At 37.2% G+C, this 20495-nt stretch overlaps 1 protein-coding gene across 12 annotated transcripts in view; it reads right to left on the bottom strand.

The window, feature by feature from the left end:
- RANBP17 (RAN binding protein 17) overlaps positions 1-20495 on the bottom strand; it is a 359547-nt gene that overhangs the window by 320745 nt on the left and 18307 nt on the right. For 10 of the 12 annotated variants that reach the window (XM_042233660.1, XM_060400223.1, XM_042233661.1 and 7 more), the window contains exons 3-5: positions 19956-20046; positions 11541-11707; positions 6103-6168 (exon numbers count right to left, since the gene is read on the bottom strand). In XM_042233660.1, coding sequence (XP_042089594.1) covers positions 6103-6168; positions 11541-11707; positions 19956-20046 — 324 coding nt within the window. Of the gene's footprint in view, positions 1-6102; positions 6169-11540; positions 11708-12926; positions 13059-19955; positions 20047-20495 lie in introns of those variants that run through there. The other 2 variants (XM_042233664.1, XM_042233662.2) reach the window with 2 other exon arrangements.

Below are 20495 nucleotides of genomic sequence, written 5' to 3'. Positions count from 1 at the left end.
ACTCCAGTAGTCTGGTCTGGAAAATCCCATGGACGGAGGAGCCTGGTAGGCTGCAGTCCATGGGGTCGCGAAGAGTCAGACATGACTGAGTGACTTCACTTTCACTCAAAGAGCTAATAATGGCAGAGCTGCAATTAGCACCCCATGTTTCTGGAGTGTTTTAATTCAGTGCTTTTTCTGCAAACTCTACAGATCCTAAAATTAAAAACAAGAATAAATCATATTTCAGAGGCATTATAAACACACATTATAAAATAATAGATACTATCAACTCCTGAGACATCCATATTTTGCACTGGGCAAGAAACAACCTCCCTGATCCTCAGACTTCATCTATAAGAAGAAAAATCTCTAAGATAATCTTAAAATTCTTATTTTCTGTGAATCAGTAAACTGAATCAACTACAGAAAATTCTTGCATATGAAAGTGATATTTCTATATATACCAGATGCGTATGTCACTGATTCATATATTTTGATATTCTTTAAAAAAAAATCCCAAGGCAGAAATTATAAATAGTCAGAAATTTGATTTATTACATAAGCCACAGTATATTCCTTCTGAATATTTTACTAGTTAATAATAAGTAATTTTTAAGAATAAGTTTACCAAGAATAGCTGTTGAGCCTCTAATCTAAAATATAATATGGCAAAAAGTATGATATTAATACCATTAATAGTGAGACACGACTGAGCGACTGAACTGAACTGAACTGAATATTTTCATTTATCACCAGGAAACAGCAAACAAAACTGAAGTCTGATACTCTAATGATTTGTTAATACCACAGGCAACAGTTGCTATAGCGTTCCTTTTGCTACCTGAAAAATGAAAATAAACCATTTTCCTTACTGACGTTTATATCTGAAAAAAGCAGTGGGATCAGAATTGATTATCTGATACTTCCTAAGCTCCATCACACTATACTTAGATGCCACACTTACTCACAGGAACGTGAAACATAACAGAAGTTCAAAGTGATTACAGAAAGCAGTTACTGCGTTCTCTATCCACTATGCAATACTCAAAGTAGCATTTGCAGCATTTCTCCCTTTTTTAAAATCAAACGTCCATCTATCCTCGTCCATCTATCTTTTAATAGGTATGTTTCTTCAGTTTCCCTCAATATATAAAAACATTTCTCAGTACAAATTAGTAATAACATATACCATTATTTGGAGAAGACAATGGCACCCCACTCCAGTACTCTTGCCTGGAAAATACCATAGACGGAGGAGCCTGGTAGGCTGCAGTCCATGGGGTTGTGAAGAGTCAGACACGACTGCGCAACTTCACTTTCACTTTTCGCTTTCATGCACTGGAGAAGGCAATGGCACCCCACTCCGGTACTCTTGCCTGGAGAATCCCAGGGACGGGGGAGCCTGGTGGGCTGCCGTCTAGGGTCGCACAGAGTCGGACACAACTGAGTGACTTCACTTTCACTTTTCGCTTTCATGCACTGGAGAAGGCAATGGCACCCCACTCCAGTACTCTTGCCTGGAGAATCCCAGGGACGGGAGAGGCTGGTGGGCTGCTGTCTAGGGTCGCACAGAGTCAGACATGACTGAAGCAACTTAGCAGCAGCAGCAGCATACCATTATACAATCTCAATTTATGTACCCTTCACATATCATTTCACTAAATCCTCAAAACTAACCTATATTCACATATGAGAAAACTAAAGTTCACAGCACACCATATCTGTAAATGGGCTTTTCGGTGGCCCAGTGGTCAAGAATACACCTTGCAACGCAGGAGACGCAGGAGACCCAGGTTCAATCCCTGGGTTGGGAAGAGCCCCACTCCAGTATTCTTGCCTGGAGAGTCCCATGGACAGAGGAGCCTGAAGGACCACAGTCAATAAGTCGCAAAGAGTCAGGCATCACTTGAATTGACTTAGCGCAGCATGCACATCTATAATGCAGAGGGAAGAACCCTGGGTTTACTGAGCACCTGTACATGCTAGGACTTGTGCTAGTAATTTACCTGACTAATCATAGTGAGACCTTCAGAGAGTGTCATTCTAACTTTACAGATAGTGATACGTAAGTTTAAACACACTGAACAAAGTAGTAGGCAATAAAGCTAAACTACAAATCCAGGTCTTATTTCAGAGTTACCTTCTAGGCACATGACTTAGCAACTACAACAACTATAGCAACAACAACAAATACATTCTACTTGAGTTACTCATTTAGATGTCCAATGTTTTTGAGAAGAGGGATTACGTATCCATTTTCTACTGTAAAACTATGCCTTAAGAATACTGGAGTGGGTTGCCACGCCCTCCTCCAGGGGCTCTTCCCAACCCAGGGATCAAACCTGGGTCTCCTGCATCTCCTGCATTGCAGGCAGATTCTTTACCACTGAGCCACCGGGAAGCCCATTTAGAGATATGGTGTGCCTAAAAACTTTAATTTTCTCATATGTGAATATAGGTTAGTTTTGAGAATTTAGTGAAATAAGCAGTCTCAGCTGTTACAAAAGCAAGACAACATATAATTCTAAATTTTTTGGAAGTCTCAAGTTTAGATCTTTTTCTTAAAAGACACATCCTGTTACTGATCCTGCATGAATTTACGTGGCTCACATTTGACAACTATAATATTTTATTTTCATTATGGATTGTAGATTTCCCTATTGCCTGGTTCAGCAGTACTTAAGAAATGATAGTTGAAATTGTTAATGCTCTAAAATTAGGCTGAGCAAAATGTCTCTGCAGAAGCCATGTATTTTTTATCATAAACCCATAGAAGCTTCAGAACTTAAAGCTTTTTCTGAAAAGGTATGTACTTGGTTCTACACAAGATAAGCCTGGAACACCCTGCAACAGGAAGTAAGGAAATGTCCAAAGGATGGTGCTGCTGCTGCTGCTGCTGCTGCTGCTAAGTCGTTTCAGTTGTGTCTGACTCTGTGTGACCTCATAGACGGCAGCCCACCAGGCTCCCCCGTCCCTGGGATTCTCCAGGCAAGAACACTGGAGTGGGTTGCATTTCCTTCTCCAATGCGCGAAAGTGAAAAGTGAAAGTGAAGTCGCTCAGTTGTGTCCAACTCTTAGTGACCCCCATGGACTGCAGCCCACCAGGCTCCTCTGTCCATGGGATTTTCCAGACAAGAGTACTGGATTGGGGTGCCACTGCCTTCTCCTAAAGGATGGTGAGTAAATGTCAAATGAACAGAAATGTCAGTTTGAAAGGGTTTCTAATGGCCAAATTTGGGAAAATTTGAGCATCAAAATATAATGTTATTAACAAACTATAACATATTAAATAAAGTTGGAAACCAGGAATCTGTGCTGATAGAAACAACAAATGAAAAAGTTAAAAATTTAATGAGGTATTAATAAGGTATTTTCGCAGTTTAAAGTATCTCCCCACATAATATTTATTACTTACAAAGGAGAAAAGAATAAATTTACAATTGAAGAAGCCTGGTAGAGGCCACCTTGTCAAGTGACCAAATGTAAATCAGATCATGTGCTCCCTGAGAGGAAACAATGAGAAAACCACAGTATCAGCACATCGGCCTACCTACAGCATTCACAGGTAGCCCTCTCAGCCAGCTGGGTCAGGACCAGCCCCCAAAGCCAGCATCCCCGCAGCAATCCCGGCTCAGCCACAACAGGAGGGCACATGTAGCCCACAAAGGGGAGATAGAGCGCCCAGAGCAACTGACTCCAGTGACCAGGGAGACTGAGCCAGCGGGCCCCACAAAACACCTTTTATCTAAGACCACTGTCTCAAGACCAGGAGATGTAGCTGATACACCTACTACATAGAAACAAACACAGTTAGACAGAATGAAGAGATGAGGGGTTACCTTCCAAATGAAAGAATCAGACAAAACCCCAGAAAAGGAACTAAACAAAATGGAGACAAGCACTTACCAGATAAAGAGTTCAAAGTAACAGTCAAAAAGATGCTCACCAAAATTGGGAGACAAATGGATGAACTCAGTGAGAACTTCAACAAAGAAATAGAAAATATAAAAAAAGAACCAATCAGAACTGAAGAATACCATATCTGAAAAGAAAAATACACTAGAGTGAATCAACAGATTAGAGGAAGCAAAAGAATGGATGAGCAATCTGGAAGCCAGAGGAGTGGAAACAACCCAACTGGGACAGGTAAAAGAAAAAAGAATTTTTAAAAGATGAGATAGTTTAAGGGACTTCTAAGATAACCACAAGTGTATTAACATCTGCATTATTATAGGGGCCCCAGATGGAGAAGAGAGAAAGAAAAGAGCACATAACATACTTAAAGCCATAACTGCTAAAAACGTCCTTACCTTCAGTACCAAAAACAATCTGAATAAAAAACAGGGCTAGTACATGAAAAGATATTTTTCTAAGGAAGACATACAGATAGACAACAGACATACAAGAAGATGTTCAGCATCACTAATCTTCAGGGAAATGCAAGTCAAAACCAGAATGAGATATCACTTCACATTTCTCAGAATGGCTATTATAAAATAGACAACAGATAACAAGCATTGGCAAGGACGTGAAAAAAGGGGAACCCTTGTGCTATTGGTGGGAATGTTAACTAATACACCCATTACGGAAAACAATATGGAGGGTCCTCAAAAAATTAAAAATGGAACTACCATATGATCCAGCAATTCCACTTCTGGGTATTTAGCCAAAGAAAACATGAGTTACAATAGCCAAGATACGGAAGTGTTTATCAACAGATCAATGAATAAAGAGTATGTGGCATACATACACACAATGGAATATTACTCAGCCATTTAAAAAGAATGAAATCATGCTGTGTGCAGTAACATGGGTAGACCTAGAGGGTATCATGCTGAGCGAAATAAGTCAGACAGAGAAAGACAAATATTGTATGATTTCACTTACATGTGGAATTTAGAAAACAAAGCAGAAAGACTCACAGACACAGAGAACAAACTGGTGGTTGCCAGAGACGGGGTATGGGAGTTGGATAAATAGGTGAAGAGGATTAAGAGGTACAAACTTCGAGTAATTAATAAGTCTCAGGGATATAATGTACAGCATGAGGAATAGTCAAAAATATTTTAATAGCTTTGTATGGCAACCGATGCTTACTAGACTTACGTGGTGATCATCAATTCATATATATATATATATATATATATATATACACACACACACACACACATCAAATCACTGTATTTTACACCTGAAACTAACATAATATTGTATGCCAGCTGTACTTCTTAAATATAAACACTACATTTTCCTCTATTATAACATTATTCCGTATAAAACTCCTCCTCCTTTTGTTCTGTTTGGAACCATGTTAAAAACAAAAGCAGGTGAGGATGTGCTCAACTGCTGAGTTCATAAAGGCACTGGTCGGGGGAAGTGTAACTTCTGCAAATTCTGCTTTTACAGGGTGAAAACTCAAGCTAGCAAGTGAAAGCCAAGTAGCTTGTTTTTTGATGAGTCCTGCTGTGTATTCCGGAGAAGGCAATGGCACCCCACTCCAGTACTCTTGCCTGGAAAATCCCATGGACGGAAGAGCCTGGTAGGCTGCAGTCCATGGGGTCACAAAGAGTCAGACATGACTGAGCGACTTCACTTTCACTTTTCACTTTCATGATTGGAGAAGGAAATGGCAACCCACTCCAGTGTTCTTGCCTGGAGAATCCCAGGGACAGGGGAGCCTGGTGGGTGCCGTCTATGGAGGCACACAGAGTTGGACACAACTGAAATGCCTTAGCAGCAGCAGCTGTGTATCGATTATTGAGAAATCAATTCACCAAAAAGCTTGTCTTTTATTTGTGAGGGAATAAAGGCTTGTTTCACTTTTGCATACAATTTGTTTGTATGAATAGTATATTACTATATACATGGAATATAAAAGAACAATTATTCAACTGCCATAGAGGACCAGGTCTAATTTCCTGTTCTTTGTAGTACTTTACTTGTTGTTACTATTTTCTGTAACAGTAAAAGTGTTCCAACACTTAATTATCCCAACAATAAAATACACCCCCCCCCAAAAAAAGACTTGCTTATTCAGAGTTTTATACAATACAAAGTTTTACATCAAAGAAACAGCATTACTTAGCAAACTTCATGTCACCATTAGATGGAAAGGCTTACCAGGTTCATTTCCTGAGTCAATTCTGAAAGGATTATTACTCCTATTATGCAGTGTTCCATAGCACCCTTTGGAAAAAATAACAAGTTTAGCCTAAATGGAGACACATGATTGGTTCTTAATGCATAAACCAGTTAATATTTACAAATAATTAAATTATGAAACATCACACTTTCTTAAAATATTTATTAAAATATACAGAAAAATCAATATGAAGTCCACAAATAAAAATAGTTTCATGTTCATTTTTTGAAGGATACACGTAGATATATAACTGAGTGGGAAAAAACTTAGAATTGCATACACTCTATAAAATATCTTCAGCATGCGTGACTTACAATAAACTAAACCTCAAAATATCAATACGAGAGTTTCATTTTCATAAGACTACAAATAAGGAACAAAAAACAATTTTTAGCTCTATAAATCTGCTTGAAAGTTACTGAGATAGATGCATTCAATAAATAATTAATAAATAGCTTAGAAATGAATTTAAATCCCTTGACCTAATATCAGGTAAGGTCACTTAGGCCCTTTTAATTTTGTTTAATAGTGTACATGCATTCATTTACCTGTGGGTCTATAATGAAGGCATGTGAACTGTCCAGTGCACTGGGTAAACAAATACATGACTATCAATATAGTATGACGTTTTAATATAATCAGCTTCCAAGTTAATCTCAATAACTTCCTTCAAATCAAAATTCAGATTTTATATGCATATTATTAACAAATTACCCAACTGCAAAATCATACTAGAGTATGAAAACAGAAATGTAACATCCAATTACTGTGTAATAATTTTAAGAAGCAATACAGATCCTTTTCAAGTCTTAATTTTATAGCTGGTCATTCCTTCTAACTATTACAGAATTTCACTAACACTGGGTAGGTGTAATTAAATTCAAATTATCTCAGAATAAAAAAATAAAGGAAACACCCTTAATTTTTGCATTAATTCTTCATGGCCCTTTAGGACAATCTGAACTCTATGAACTAAACTACAGATCTCATTACTGAAGCATCCATCTCCTGTGTAAACCAGGCCACTGCTCCTTACAGTGTCATTCCCTAACCAACTGTTGGCCCATGAATCTGCTGGTAGTCTGCAAACTAGATTCCGATCTGAGAATGGCTTGATACTGGCTCATGACAAAAGAGTTTGCACCAGAATATAAAACAGATAGTCACTAAGTACACTCTTTAGTTCAGCTGGCACTTTTTTCAAAGCAAGTCTCTCTCAATGAGGTAAGGACCATGTTGATTTACTGACATATTTATTTTGACATAAACTCCTTATCTCGCTGTGAACCAGCAATCTGAATAGCACTGTCCTAGGTGACAGTATTATCTCCTGGATATGTATGTAGAAAGGAGGGACATAAGTGTTAAAAGTATGGCAGCAAGAAGGTTACAATAACAGAGAAAAAAGACATACAAAATTTCAGGTCATTAAAAATTTCAGAAACCTAAAATAATTTTTAGTACAAAACTCAAAGAAGCTGTTAATACCCAAAGGAACCATGGGGTATCATTCTGAAGTACTAAAACATTAAGTCAATTGTCTTTTTCATGACTCCAGGTTAAGTTAGGTCATAATACCCAGAAAGCAAGTGTATTTTTTGTGATACTGTAATAAACTTTGAAGATAAAACATTTTCTGCTTCTTCTGGCCTTCCAAAACTGATAAAAGCAGACTAAAGCCCAATTCAATAAGCTCAACTTACCAGCCACTGAAAAGGGAGCTTAAAAACTGCTAGCTAACAAGAATGATTTAATTTCATTCAGTTCATTCTTTATTTTAAAAGAAATGTAAAGTCTATTCTTGTTTACACTAATGATTGCTGAAGAACGGTGTACAATCTTAGTAAATGACAAGAGAGGGGTGCTACTGCATTAGTCAAAATTATATGTACAACTATAAAGTGAGAAACACATGTGTTATGGAATAAACTATTGCTCTGTCCTAGAGCAGATCTCCTCAGGGCTAAAAATACACTTACTCCGCTGATGTTTTAGATAATCAAATATTTGTTAACCAGGATTTCAACAACATGAATAAAAGAGAAGCAGTATAGTCCAGAGTTTCATATTCTGGGGTACCTAGCATTACAATGTATGATGGAACTACATCTTACATAGTGATTAAATTTGACAGTTACTGTGTAAGCAATAACATCTCAGAAAGTCCAAATTGCCTCTAATTGCCAATAAGCCAACACCAAACATCTCTCAATTAATCCAAACTGCCAGTTTTTCCTTGAGATTTGTAACAGACCACTCCTTTAGTAGCACCAGCTAAAGTACTTTTTCTTGTATCAGGGATAAAATTTACATGAAAAAGTGTGTGTGTCTCTTTGCAACCTTATAGACTGCAGCACGCCAGGTACCTCTGTCCATGGGATTCTCCAGGCAAGAACACTGGAGTGGGTCACTATGCCCTTTTCCAGGCAATTTTACTGACCCAGGGATCAAACCCATGTCTCCTGAACTGGCAGGCAGAATCTTTACCACTAGTGCCACCTAGGAAACCCACACATTTAAAAGTACATTATCTTTAAATCACAACAAACACCGGGAAATTCTTAAAGAGATGGGAATACCAGACCACCTGACCTGCCTCTTGAGAAATCTGTATGCAGGTCAGGAAGCAACAGTTAGAAATGGACATGGAATAACACACTGGTTCCAAATAGGAAAAGGAGTACATCACGGCTGTATATTGTCACCCTGCTTATTTAACTTCTATGCAAAGTACATCATGAGAAACGCTGGACTGGAAGAAACACAAGCTGGAATAAAGATTGCCGGGAGAAATACCAATAACCTCAGATATGCAGATGATACCACCCTTATGGCAGAAAGTGAAGAGGAGCTAAAAAGCCTCTTGATGAAAGTGAAAGTGGAGAGAAAAAAAGTTGGCTTAAAGCTCAACATTCAGAAAACAAAGAGCTCCGGTCGCATCACTTCATGGGAAATAGATGGGGAAACAGTAGAAACAGTGTCAGACTTTATTTTTCTGGGCTCCAAAATCACTGCAGATGGTGACTGCAGCCATGAAATTAAAAGATGCTTACTCCTTGGAAGAAAAGTTATGACCAACCTAGATAGCATATTCAAAAGCAGAGACATTACTTTGCCAACAAAGGTCCATCTAGTCAAGGCTATGGTTTTTCCTGTGGTCATGTATGGATGTGAGAGTTGGACTGTGAAGAAGGCTGAGTGCCGAAGAATTGATGCTTTTGAACTGTGGTGTTGGAGAAGACTCTTGAGAGTCCCTAGGACTGCAAGGAGATCCAACCAATCCATAATGAAGGAGATCAGCCCTGGGATTTCTTCGGAGGGAATGATACTAAAGCTGAAGCTCCAGTACTTTGGCCACCTCATGTGAAGAGTTGACTCATTGGAAAAGACTCTGATGCTGGGAGGGATTGGGGGTAGGAGGAGAAGGGGACAACCGAGGATGAGATGGCTGGATGGCATCATGGACTCGATGGACATGAGTCTGAGTGAACTCCGGGAGTTGGTGATGGACAGGGAGGCCTGGAGTGCTGCGATTCATGAGGTCGCAAAGAGTCAGACACGACTGAGTAATTGAACTGAACTGAACTGAAGAGCACATCATGAGAAATGCTGGGCTGGATGAAGCACAAGCTGGAATCAAGATTGCCGGGAGAAATCCCAATAACCTCAGATATGCAGATGACACCACCCTCATGGCAGAAAGCAAAGAACTAAAGAGCCCCTTGACGAAAGTGAAAGAGGACAGTGAAGGAGGTGGCTTAAAACTCAACATTCAGAAAACTAAGATCATGGCATCTGGTCCCATCACTTCATGGGAAATAGATGGGGAAACAATGGAAACAGTGGCAGACTTTATTTTCTTGGGCTCCAAAATCACTGCAGATGGTGATTGCAGCCATGAAATTAAAAGATGCTTACTCCTTGGAAGAAAAGTTATGACCAACCTAGACAGCATATTCAAAAGCAAAGACATTACTTTGCCAACAAAGGTCTGTCTAGTCAAGGCTATGATTTTTCCAGTGGTCATGTATGGATGTGAGAGTGGGACTATAAAGAAAGCTGAGCACTGTAGAATTGATGCTTTTGAACTGTGGTGTTGGAGAAGACTCTTGAGAGTCCCTTGGACAGCAAGGAAATCAAACCAGTCAATCCTAAAGGAAATCAGTCCTGAATATTCATTGGAAGGACTGATGTTGAAGCTGAAACTCCAATACTTTGGCCACCTGATGCAAAGAGCTGACTCATTAGAAAAGGCCCTGATGCCAGCAAAGATTGAAGGCGAGAGGAGAAGGGGACAACAGAGGATGATATGGTTGGATGGCATTACCTACTCAAAGGACATGAGTTTGAGTAAACTCTGAGACTGATGATGGACAGGGAGGCCTGGTGTGCTGCAGTCCATGTGGTTGCAGAGTCGGACTGAGCAACTGGATTGAACTAAACAATCTAAGTATCTGAATCATACCGAGCAGGGCTTGACGGTCATCCTAACAGGCACAGAGGAACACAAAAGAGCAGATTTACGTTCCCCATATCAAACCCTGGAACATACTGTGTGGAATGGCAAGTGGAATCACTGGAACAATTTAAATTAGTGTTCCCTAGCTTTTATTTGGGCTTCCCTGATAGCTCAGCTGGTAAAGAATCCACCTGCAATGCAGGAAACCCTGGTTCAATTCCTGGGTCGGGAAGATCCTCTGCAGAAGGGATAGGGTACCCACTCCAGTATTCTTGCCTGGAGAATCCCCATGGACAGAGGAGCCTAGTGGGCTACAGTCCACAGGGTCAAAATCAGACACGACTGAGCCGCTAAGCACAAAACAGTACAGCTTTTCTTTCCTTCTTTTTCCAGCCCAAATACCTGAACTTGTGTATAAGTTTAATCATTTAGGTTAAAAACATTCTTGAGAACCTAGTATGACTCAACATGGTATAAGGTAAAAAATTTTTTAATATGTGTCTTAAGTTAGAAAACCTGCTGAAGTACTATCACCATGCTTTACAAGGTCACTAGGCAACCCTATACAAATTAACTAACTTTTCTAAGCCTCAGTTTCTCATTTATAAAATGTAATTCCCTTCAAAGAGATGTAATAAGCATTGAATTAGATAAAATACATGAAAATATACATGTTTCCATATATGTAATACACAGACACACACAGTTAGAAATGACAAAATGTATTTTTGAAACTACAAAACATTATAATTTGCATTCTTCAGGTTTGGAAATTAATACGACATGATCCTCTTTTCCTGGCAGTAAAAAATATAGGCTCCAGAGGATAAATAATTAATCATAATTAATATCATTCTAGTAGCCACTAAACGAACTATACAGCTTTAAGAAAAGCAGTTTTCCAAACAAACAAACAAAAATTACTTATGTTCTTATAATGTAATAAGGCCTTCTTACCTGAAGAAACGTCTTCACATCAGCAATAATTTCTCTGAAGACAAACCGGTCTTTCTGAACTTCAAACCACCCTGATTTAGTGATTTTAGCTATGACTTGAATTAAAGCTTGGATAACAAAGGGAGCCAGCTTGGGTTGTGATGCCACATAATTAAGAATGTAGTTTCCTGTAAAATATATATATATATATATTCTATCATAATTTGGACTTTTCAGTAACATACTATGAATCATCTAAAAACAGGTAGTGATGACCCATTCTTTGACAAAAAGTTAACCCCTTCCTCCAAGATACGTACTTACTCACATAGTCAGTTTTCCTATAAGGCTTATCTGTATAAAGCAAGTTTGTTCCAATTCAACTGACATATTAGGGGACAGTATGAGTATAATGCAGATGTCACTTTTGTTTTTGCATAATTTCATTTAGGAAAAAAAAAAACACACCAGGTGAATACAGAAGATTGCAACTAAGTCAAATAAAGCAAGCCACACTCAAAATGCATGTACCTACTAGCTATCTCAGTTCATCTCGCATGTTACCAGACTCACTCATCCCTCTCGGTTTTATAATTTTCCATCCTATTTTCCATCCTATTTCAGATCACCTTCCTTCTACCACTTTGTAATAACTCACAAATTGCAACCCTTTGGAAGCGCACTTCCACAAACTTCAGTCTTCTTCAAGATAAAACCCCATCTTTAGTCCACTATTTAGTATTTCTCAGTCATTTAACATGTGTAAGCTCTACTATGCCTTTTGACTTCTACCCTTTTTTATGTGTCACTGACAAAATGTTTCAATTTTATTTCTATAACCCCATTTCTCTAATAAGCTCAGTGGTTTTTACTATGTAACACTGCACCGCAGTCACTTTTAGGAATTCATATGTCATGTTATAGCAAAACTGACTACACACTATCTGGCTGTTTAAGGGGCAGAAAAAGTACAAATAAAACAATGCAATAAAATAAGTATATAAGTTAAAGAATGTATGAACAGAATAAAGCCTAGAATAAAGTTTATACACCAAAATAATTAACAGTGGGTAGCAAATTCCAGCTACGATGGAGGAGTAACTTAGGCAAAAATAGGCCATAAAGTCTAACACAAAAACAGAAGAAAAAAATGTTATAAAAGGAAAGGATTCCACTTCTTCTTTGGCCTCAAAGGCCAGCATACAATTTGGGAAAAGAGTGAAGAAAAAGTAAATACTTCACTATTTAACTAAAAATAGCTTTAATGGAAACAACTCCAAAATTCAAGAACACTTTCAACAGCTGTTCTTGACAATTATGATGAGAATCGTGACATAAAAAAGAAAAGTTCTCACAACTGGCACATTTCAACCTTAATTTTTATTAACATTAAAATTACACACTTACACAAATTAGATTAAAAGATTTTCCTAGCATTAAGCGGTTTCTCCTATGGATTAAAATAATATGGTTCTTTTAAACTTCATTATATATTATTTTTTATTTCCACGATGAAACTTGAGAAAATGATACTGTCACCTGAATATAAAAGAAAATCAATTTATTTACTTCTATTATTTTTATTTTTAATATCCTGAAAAATTTTTAACCTAGAAGGGACATAAGGAATCCATATGTTAGTAGCAGTAACCACTGGGAAAGTAATTTCAAAAATAAAAACAACCAAATGGGAGACAAACCAAGTTTCACATTTAAGGTAGATATCAACAAGCACCACTCCCAAACACCTTGAGAAAAGATACTAGCTAATACGTTTACCATCTAAGGCAAAAAAAAAAAAAATTGTAATAGACTCTATTTCTGTTATGTTAGTTGAATGTTTCACATATTCTCATGTTATGCTTATTATTGGGTCAGCCAGAAGTGTGTTTGATTTTAAGTAAAAATAAAAGATACATTTTTCATTATCACCAAGAACTATATTGAATAACTAACTGAATGAACTTTTTGGCCAACCCAATACATGATTTATAATAGTATTCCAGTTTCATAAGCAAGTGCCAGTGATGACAATCAAGCAAAACAACAGCAATCTCATCAGCAGCAGCCGAAGATAATAAGGAAGAGTCATACCAAGAAGAAAATGAAATGTTCAGAAATACACATGGGAGAACAAAATAAACAGCTGGAAAAATTCCCAGACAAAAGTTAATAGAAAGTTGGAAAGCTATGCACTAGAGGCTCTTTGCATGTCAAATGCCCATATGATAATACCAACAGTACTTAGCATTTATGAAACAAGTTAGAAATGAAAAGTGCTGAAAAAAGCTTTATGTAGCTCTCATAACAACATGAAAATATTGCTGTTATTACTGTTTCTTAGCAAAAAATATGAAAGCCAAAGAGGTGAAAACTTGTCACAGAGGCCAGTTTGTTTTGGTTTGAGTGTCTGTTTCTTGTTTTCAAATACCAGCCAAATCATATACACATGTACACCCGTGGCTGGTTCACATCAATGTATGGCAAAACCACCACAAAACTGTAAGTAATTAGACTCCAATTAAAATAAATAAATAAAATTTTTTTAAAAACCTCTACTAAGTCCAAACTTGTAGTCCACACTTTATGATCATTCGGCTGATACTTTCAGTATTACAATTACAGAAACTTAATACGAAATATTTTTTGACTGATTAAATGAAGTCAAGTAAAAAATATGCCACAAAGTCTATTAGAAGACACACAAAAAGACTATAAAAGAAAAGGGGAAAGACTCAATCTCTTGATACTTTGGACTTGAGACTCAGAATCTCTTTGGACTCTGGTCCAAAAGGCTAGCATGTTATTTAAGGGAAAAGGTGAGGAGAATATAAATACCTCAATATTAACTCCAAATGCCTTAAGAGAAACAATTCCAGATGCTATGAACACAAAAATTTGAGCTCAAGAGCTAGCTTAAGAAATATTCTGAGAGAGAATACATACAGAAAGAAACTACCAAGAGAGGATCAAGATAAGATTTAGGAGGTGAAGATGTGGGAAACCCACACTCTTCACACACTGCTGGTAAAAACACAAAATGGAACAGGCACTTTGAAACACAGTAGTGCAGTTTCTTTAAATGTTAAGAATAAACTTACCTATGACCCAGCAATTTCACTCCCAGGTATCTATTCAAGAGAAATGAAAACTATGTCCACACAAAAACTTGTGTGTCGATGTTCATAGTAGCATTACTCACTGGGGTAGAAAAAGCAAAAACTACCCAAATGTCTGTCAAATGGCGAAATGATAACAAGACATCACATACCTATACAAGGGAATATTATTCTATAATTAAAAAAGAAATATCAACACATGCCTCAACATGGATGAAACTCAAAAACATTTTGTTAAGTGAAAGAAGTCAGATATAAAAAAACTACACATGGTCAGATTTTATTTACATGAAATATCCACAAAAGGTGAACGTTATACAGGCAGAAACAGCTTAGAGGTTGGTGGTATGAGAGCAGGACTAACTGCCAATGAGCATGGGCATTTTGGGGGTACGGTGGAAATGTTTACACAAATCTGTAAATTTACCAAAAATAAAAAATTGTACACTTAAAACAAGTCAACTTTATGATACGTAAATTATGCTTCAACAAAGCTGTCTGAAGGGAAGTTAGCAAGGAAGAGAAGAGGGAGGGAGGGATTGAATGAAGGAGGAAGAAAGAGAAGAAGAGTGGACTGATTTATACAGGCAATTAAACTAAGCTGCACTTTTATTTAAGGGTCGCACTGGTGGCTCAGATGGTAAAGAACATGTCTGCCAGGCAGGAGACCCAGATTCTATCCCCAGGTTGGGAAGATCCTCTGGAGAAGGGAATGGTCACCCACTCCAGTATTACTGCCTGGAGAAATCCACTGACAGAGACATCTATGGGGTTGCAAAGAGTCAGACACGAATGAGCAACTAACACTTTTGGGGGAGGCTTCCCTGGTGGTTTAGATGGTAAAGAATCTGCCTGCAATGCACGAAACCTGAGTTCAATCCCTGGGTCAGGAAGATCCCCTGAGGAAGCAATCTCAAAGAGTCAGACATGACTGAAGGACTAATACTTTTATTCGAATAGAAGATTAAAAGGATAACATTCCAGGCTAGAGAAAACGTAAGAAAGGGCACCAAGGCAGAAATAACATGGTTCAGGAAAAATACCTCTGGTACAACTAACAGGCTAATAACAATGAAGATACAAGACCATGAGGATGGTCTAACAGTGTCAAGCTCATGAAAGGACTTTGTTGCCAAGCTGAGTGGGAACAGTATCTTAATTGATGAGCAATAGAAAGACATTGTAAATTATACTAATAAAGGCAGAAAATAGCGTCTTGAACACAGAGAACAGGCAACAGAGTTAAACAATGAAATATGTCGTCTGGGACCATATCATGAAATACTGAAAATTTTGGAGCTGATGTAAGAAAGGCAACATGGCTCTGAGGCAACCTTCACATTTTCCATTTTAACTGACATGCCAATTATTCTACTATACATGTCAGACAGCTCATAACATTCTAATCTACTTGAGGAAGCAGGAGTAGTTAAGTCAAACTTAACCCAAGAAACTCATAAAGGAAACACATCATTTGTTGCTTGAAACTGTGTTATAGGTTTCTACTTTTCTCTTTTTTCCAAATTTCTTTTAAGTACATTCATTCTTAATGAGTACACTTTTAAGTATCCACTTAAAAAATATAAGTGAAAGAAACAATTTGAATAGGCCCATATCTATTAAATTGAGTCAGTAATTAATAACCTTTCAAAACAGAAAACACCAGGCCTGGATGGGTTCACTGATGAATTCTACCAAATATTTAAGAAAGAAATTCTACTAATTCTCTACAATCTCTTCCAGGAAAAAAAGAAGCAGAGGGAATTCCTCCTAACTCATTCTATAAGGCCAACATTACCTTAATACAAAAGCAGACAAAAACAAGACAAGAAAACTTATAGTTGAGCAAAATATCTCTTATCAATATAGAAACAAAAATCCTCAACAAATTACTGGCAGAGCAATTCAACAATGTATAAAAAGAGTTTTATATAACATCCACGTGGCATGTATCCTAGGTATGCAAGCATTGTTCAACATCTGAAAATCAATTAATGTAATGTAATCCATCACATCAATGGGCTAAAGAAGAAAAATCACATGATCATAATAGATATAAAAAAAGATTTTAAAAAAATCCAACAGCCATTCATGATAAAAAAAAATTTTTTTTAAGCAAACAGGGAAAACAGGCGGGGAACCTTCTCAACTCCATAAAGAACATCTATGAAAAAAAACACAGCTGATGAATAAAATCAAAGAACTACATAAATGAAGAGATATCCCATGTTCATGAACAGGAAGACTCGATGCTGTCAAGATGTCAGTTCTTCCCAAACTGATTTATAGATTCAATTGCAATTCCAATAAAAATCCAACCAATCTGGATACTGACAAATTGATTCTAACATTTATATAGAGAGGCAAAAGATCCAGAAGACCCAACACAATACTAAAGGAGAAAAACAAAGTTGGAGGTCTGACACTATCTAACTTTAAGACTTATTTTTATAAAGCTACAGTAATCAAGACTGTGTGGTACTTGTGAAAGAACAGACAAATAGATCAATAGAGCAGAAGAGAGAACCCAGAAATAGAGCCACATAAATACATTCAACTGATCTTTGACAAAGGAGCAAAGGTGATAAAATGGAGTAAAGAGATTCTTTCCAACAAATGGTGGCAGAAATGGACCTCCACATGCAAAATAAAAGAAATCTAAACACAGAATGTTCACTTTTCACAAAAACTAATTAAAAATGGATCACAACTCTAAACATAAAATGCAAAACTATGAAAACCCCTAAAAGATAAAAGGAATAAAATATAGGTGACCTTAGGTTTAGTGATGACATTTTACAAATAACATTAAAAAATAATTGATAATGTGGACTTCATTAAAATTAAAAGCTTCTGACCAAAGGAATGAGAAGACAACCCACAAACTGGGGGGAAATTTTTGCAAAAGACCTGATAAAGGACTATTTACTAAAATATACAAGGAACTCTTAAAACTCAACAATAAGAAAGCAACCTGACTTAAAAATAGGCAAAAGATTTAGACACCTCACCAAAGAAAATATACAGATGACAAATAAGCATATGAAAAGACATTCAACATGACATGTATTAGGAAGCCATATAAGAACGGTCAAAATCCACAACACTGAACACACCAGATGTTGGCAAGTCTGTGGGAGGATGGGATTCTCACTGCTAATAAGAATGTAAAACTGGTGCAGCCCCTTTGGAAGGCAGTTTGGTGATTCCTTATAAATCTAAACGTACTCTTTTCATACATACATACAGCACTCTCCTTAGTATTTACCCAAACGAGGTGAGAACTTATATACACACAGAAGCCTGCTTTATAACAGCTTTATTCATAATTGCCAAAACTTGGAAGAAATCAAGGTGTGCTTCAACAGGTGAAATGATAAACCGTAGTAGGTGAACAGATAAACCAGGGTGCATTCAGACAACGACAGGCCAGTCAGTGTTAAAAAGAAACGATCTACTAAGCCATGAGAAAACATGGAGAACCTTAAATGCATGTTACTAAGTAAAAGAAGCCAATCTGAAAAGGTTACACACATAATCTCAACTATATGACATTCTAAAAAGGCAAAACTACGGAAAGAATAAAAAGATCAGTGGTTGCCAGGAGTCAGAGGGAAGGGAGAGATGAACAGTTGGAACACAGGTGTTTTAGAGCAGTAAAGTACTGTATATAATACAGTAAAGGAGGATATGTGTCATTTACACATTTATCCAACCTCACAGACTATACAACACCAACAACACCAACACTGAACTCTAACGTAAACTACGGAGTTTGGGCGATAATGATGTATCAATGCAGGCTAATCAGCTGTAACAAAGGTACCCACTCTGGTGCAGGATGCTGATAATGGTGGATGCTAATACTGAGGGAGGCTATACATGTACAGGACCAGAGGGGTATACAAAAATTCTTTGTGTTTTTTGCTCAATTTTTCTGTGAAGCTAAAAGTGCTCCAAAAAAAAGAGTCTGCCTAAAATATGTTTGTGTATAAAGTTAAACAAAATCACATTATGACAGGTTTATAACATTTGACCTATTTTTTAAACTGCAGATTTCTCTTTTGCTTTCTTAAGCACACAAGTCCATGAGAGAATGGATAAATTCTCCTCTAGACAGTCTTCAGCCCATAGGTTTTTTGGTAGATGTTCTTTATCAAGTTGAAGAAGTTTCCCTCTGTTCTTAGGTACTTAAAGAGAAATATCAAACATACAAGACAAATGATGAATCATTGTGGGATTTGATCATTCAAAAACTGAGCTTAAAAGAACCATCATACATAATATTATACTTTAATTTTTCTGTTACACAAACATGAACCATGTGAACCTTGAGGCTAGAGAGTAGAATGAGTCAACAGTCTACTTCCAATAAAAAAAGATAACCAAAAAAAGCCCCCATACCTCAACTATTAGAGCTTGGTCCATACGAAAAACACACACACACTTAAAATCTTATTAATATCTTACCTTTGAAAAACATATTGGTATATCACAGAAACAATTTTCCACCTACACTGTTTCAAGCACTGTTCATCCCTAAACACATTATTTTCCTAGTAAGAAGGAAATGTCTTTCAATTTTATATGCATTCCACATAATTATGTTATAGCATTCTGAGAATAGAGAGTAGACTTTTCCCATCATCTAGTTGTATATGAAGTTAAGACAATCGCTGGGAGCGTGGACTCCACACAAACTGTGTAAGTTTGAATCAGCTCTATTTCTTCTAGCTGTGTGACCTTGGGTACATTATAGAGCCTATCAAATGAAATTTCCTCATTTATAAAATGAGGGTAACAATAGTGCCCATCTCAGAAGTCTGGGAAATAAAATGAGATAGCGCAAATACTAGTATATGGTATTGACGACTGGTCCCCACCTTTCGTCACCAGGGACCAGTTTCATGGAAGACAATTTTCCCATGGTGTGTTGGTGGTGAGAGGGATGGTTCAGGCAGTAATTCAAGTGGGGAGCAGCAGATGAATCTTTCCTTGCTTGTCTGCCATTCACCTCCTGCTGTGTGACTGGGTTCCTAACAGGTTGAGAATCTGCAGTCCAGGGATTTGGGGACCCTGGTATAGACAATAAAATGCTAGTTCTTATTATTTATTATCAAACTAAACAGATGCTTTTTTGATGACACATTTTTGTATTACACATCATCATTCATCACCACATGTGTAAAGGAGACTTGACTACTCATCTTTAAAAATGACAGAATAACTTGCAAGTCTGTTAACAGTTGAGTATATTTAAAAGAAAAGTTATTTTTAAAGTGCAATATGATTTAAAAAAGCATAATAAACCACTTACTGATATCTATTCTCTGTTCAACTGGCAAAGGACTGACTCGGCTAACAAGTTTTGAGAGACAAGTTGCTGCAAGGAGTTGAGCATAGGATGTCTGTAAAGAAATATATTTTATTTATTATTATCATATTCTATGATAGAAACTTTTCCTATGCAATATTGGTTATTTTTCTGGTTTTCCAAATTGGCAGATCTACAAGGGATAAAATATACACAGACAAACATACACATACGAACAGAAAAATCCCTCATAAGGGCGCATGAGGAAGCCTCTGCAAACAGCAAGCAGTTTAGAGGGAAAAAAATGATAATGAGCAAGTTCAAACAAAATACACTTATCATGTCTACACAGTACTGCATGATCTGGCCTCTGATTATCTCTTCATATTCATCTGGTTCTTCTCTTCACTATCCTCCATCCAGAACAGCCCTCTTACCGTTCCTTTCAATGTCTTTCCTACCCTGACCTCTCCTCTCCTTCAGATCCATACTGGCTGTATTCACTCTGGCCACTAACTGTCTTAATGAAGCGTGCTCAAGCCT

The sequence above is a fragment of the Ovis aries genome, chromosome 16, assembly GCF_016772045.2.
Source record: "Ovis aries strain OAR_USU_Benz2616 breed Rambouillet chromosome 16, ARS-UI_Ramb_v3.0, whole genome shotgun sequence".
In the NCBI taxonomy this organism is placed as follows: domain Eukaryota; kingdom Metazoa; phylum Chordata; class Mammalia; order Artiodactyla; family Bovidae; genus Ovis; species Ovis aries.
The sequence above is the reverse complement of the archived record's forward strand: the minus strand, read 5'-3'. Positions and strand labels throughout refer to the sequence as shown.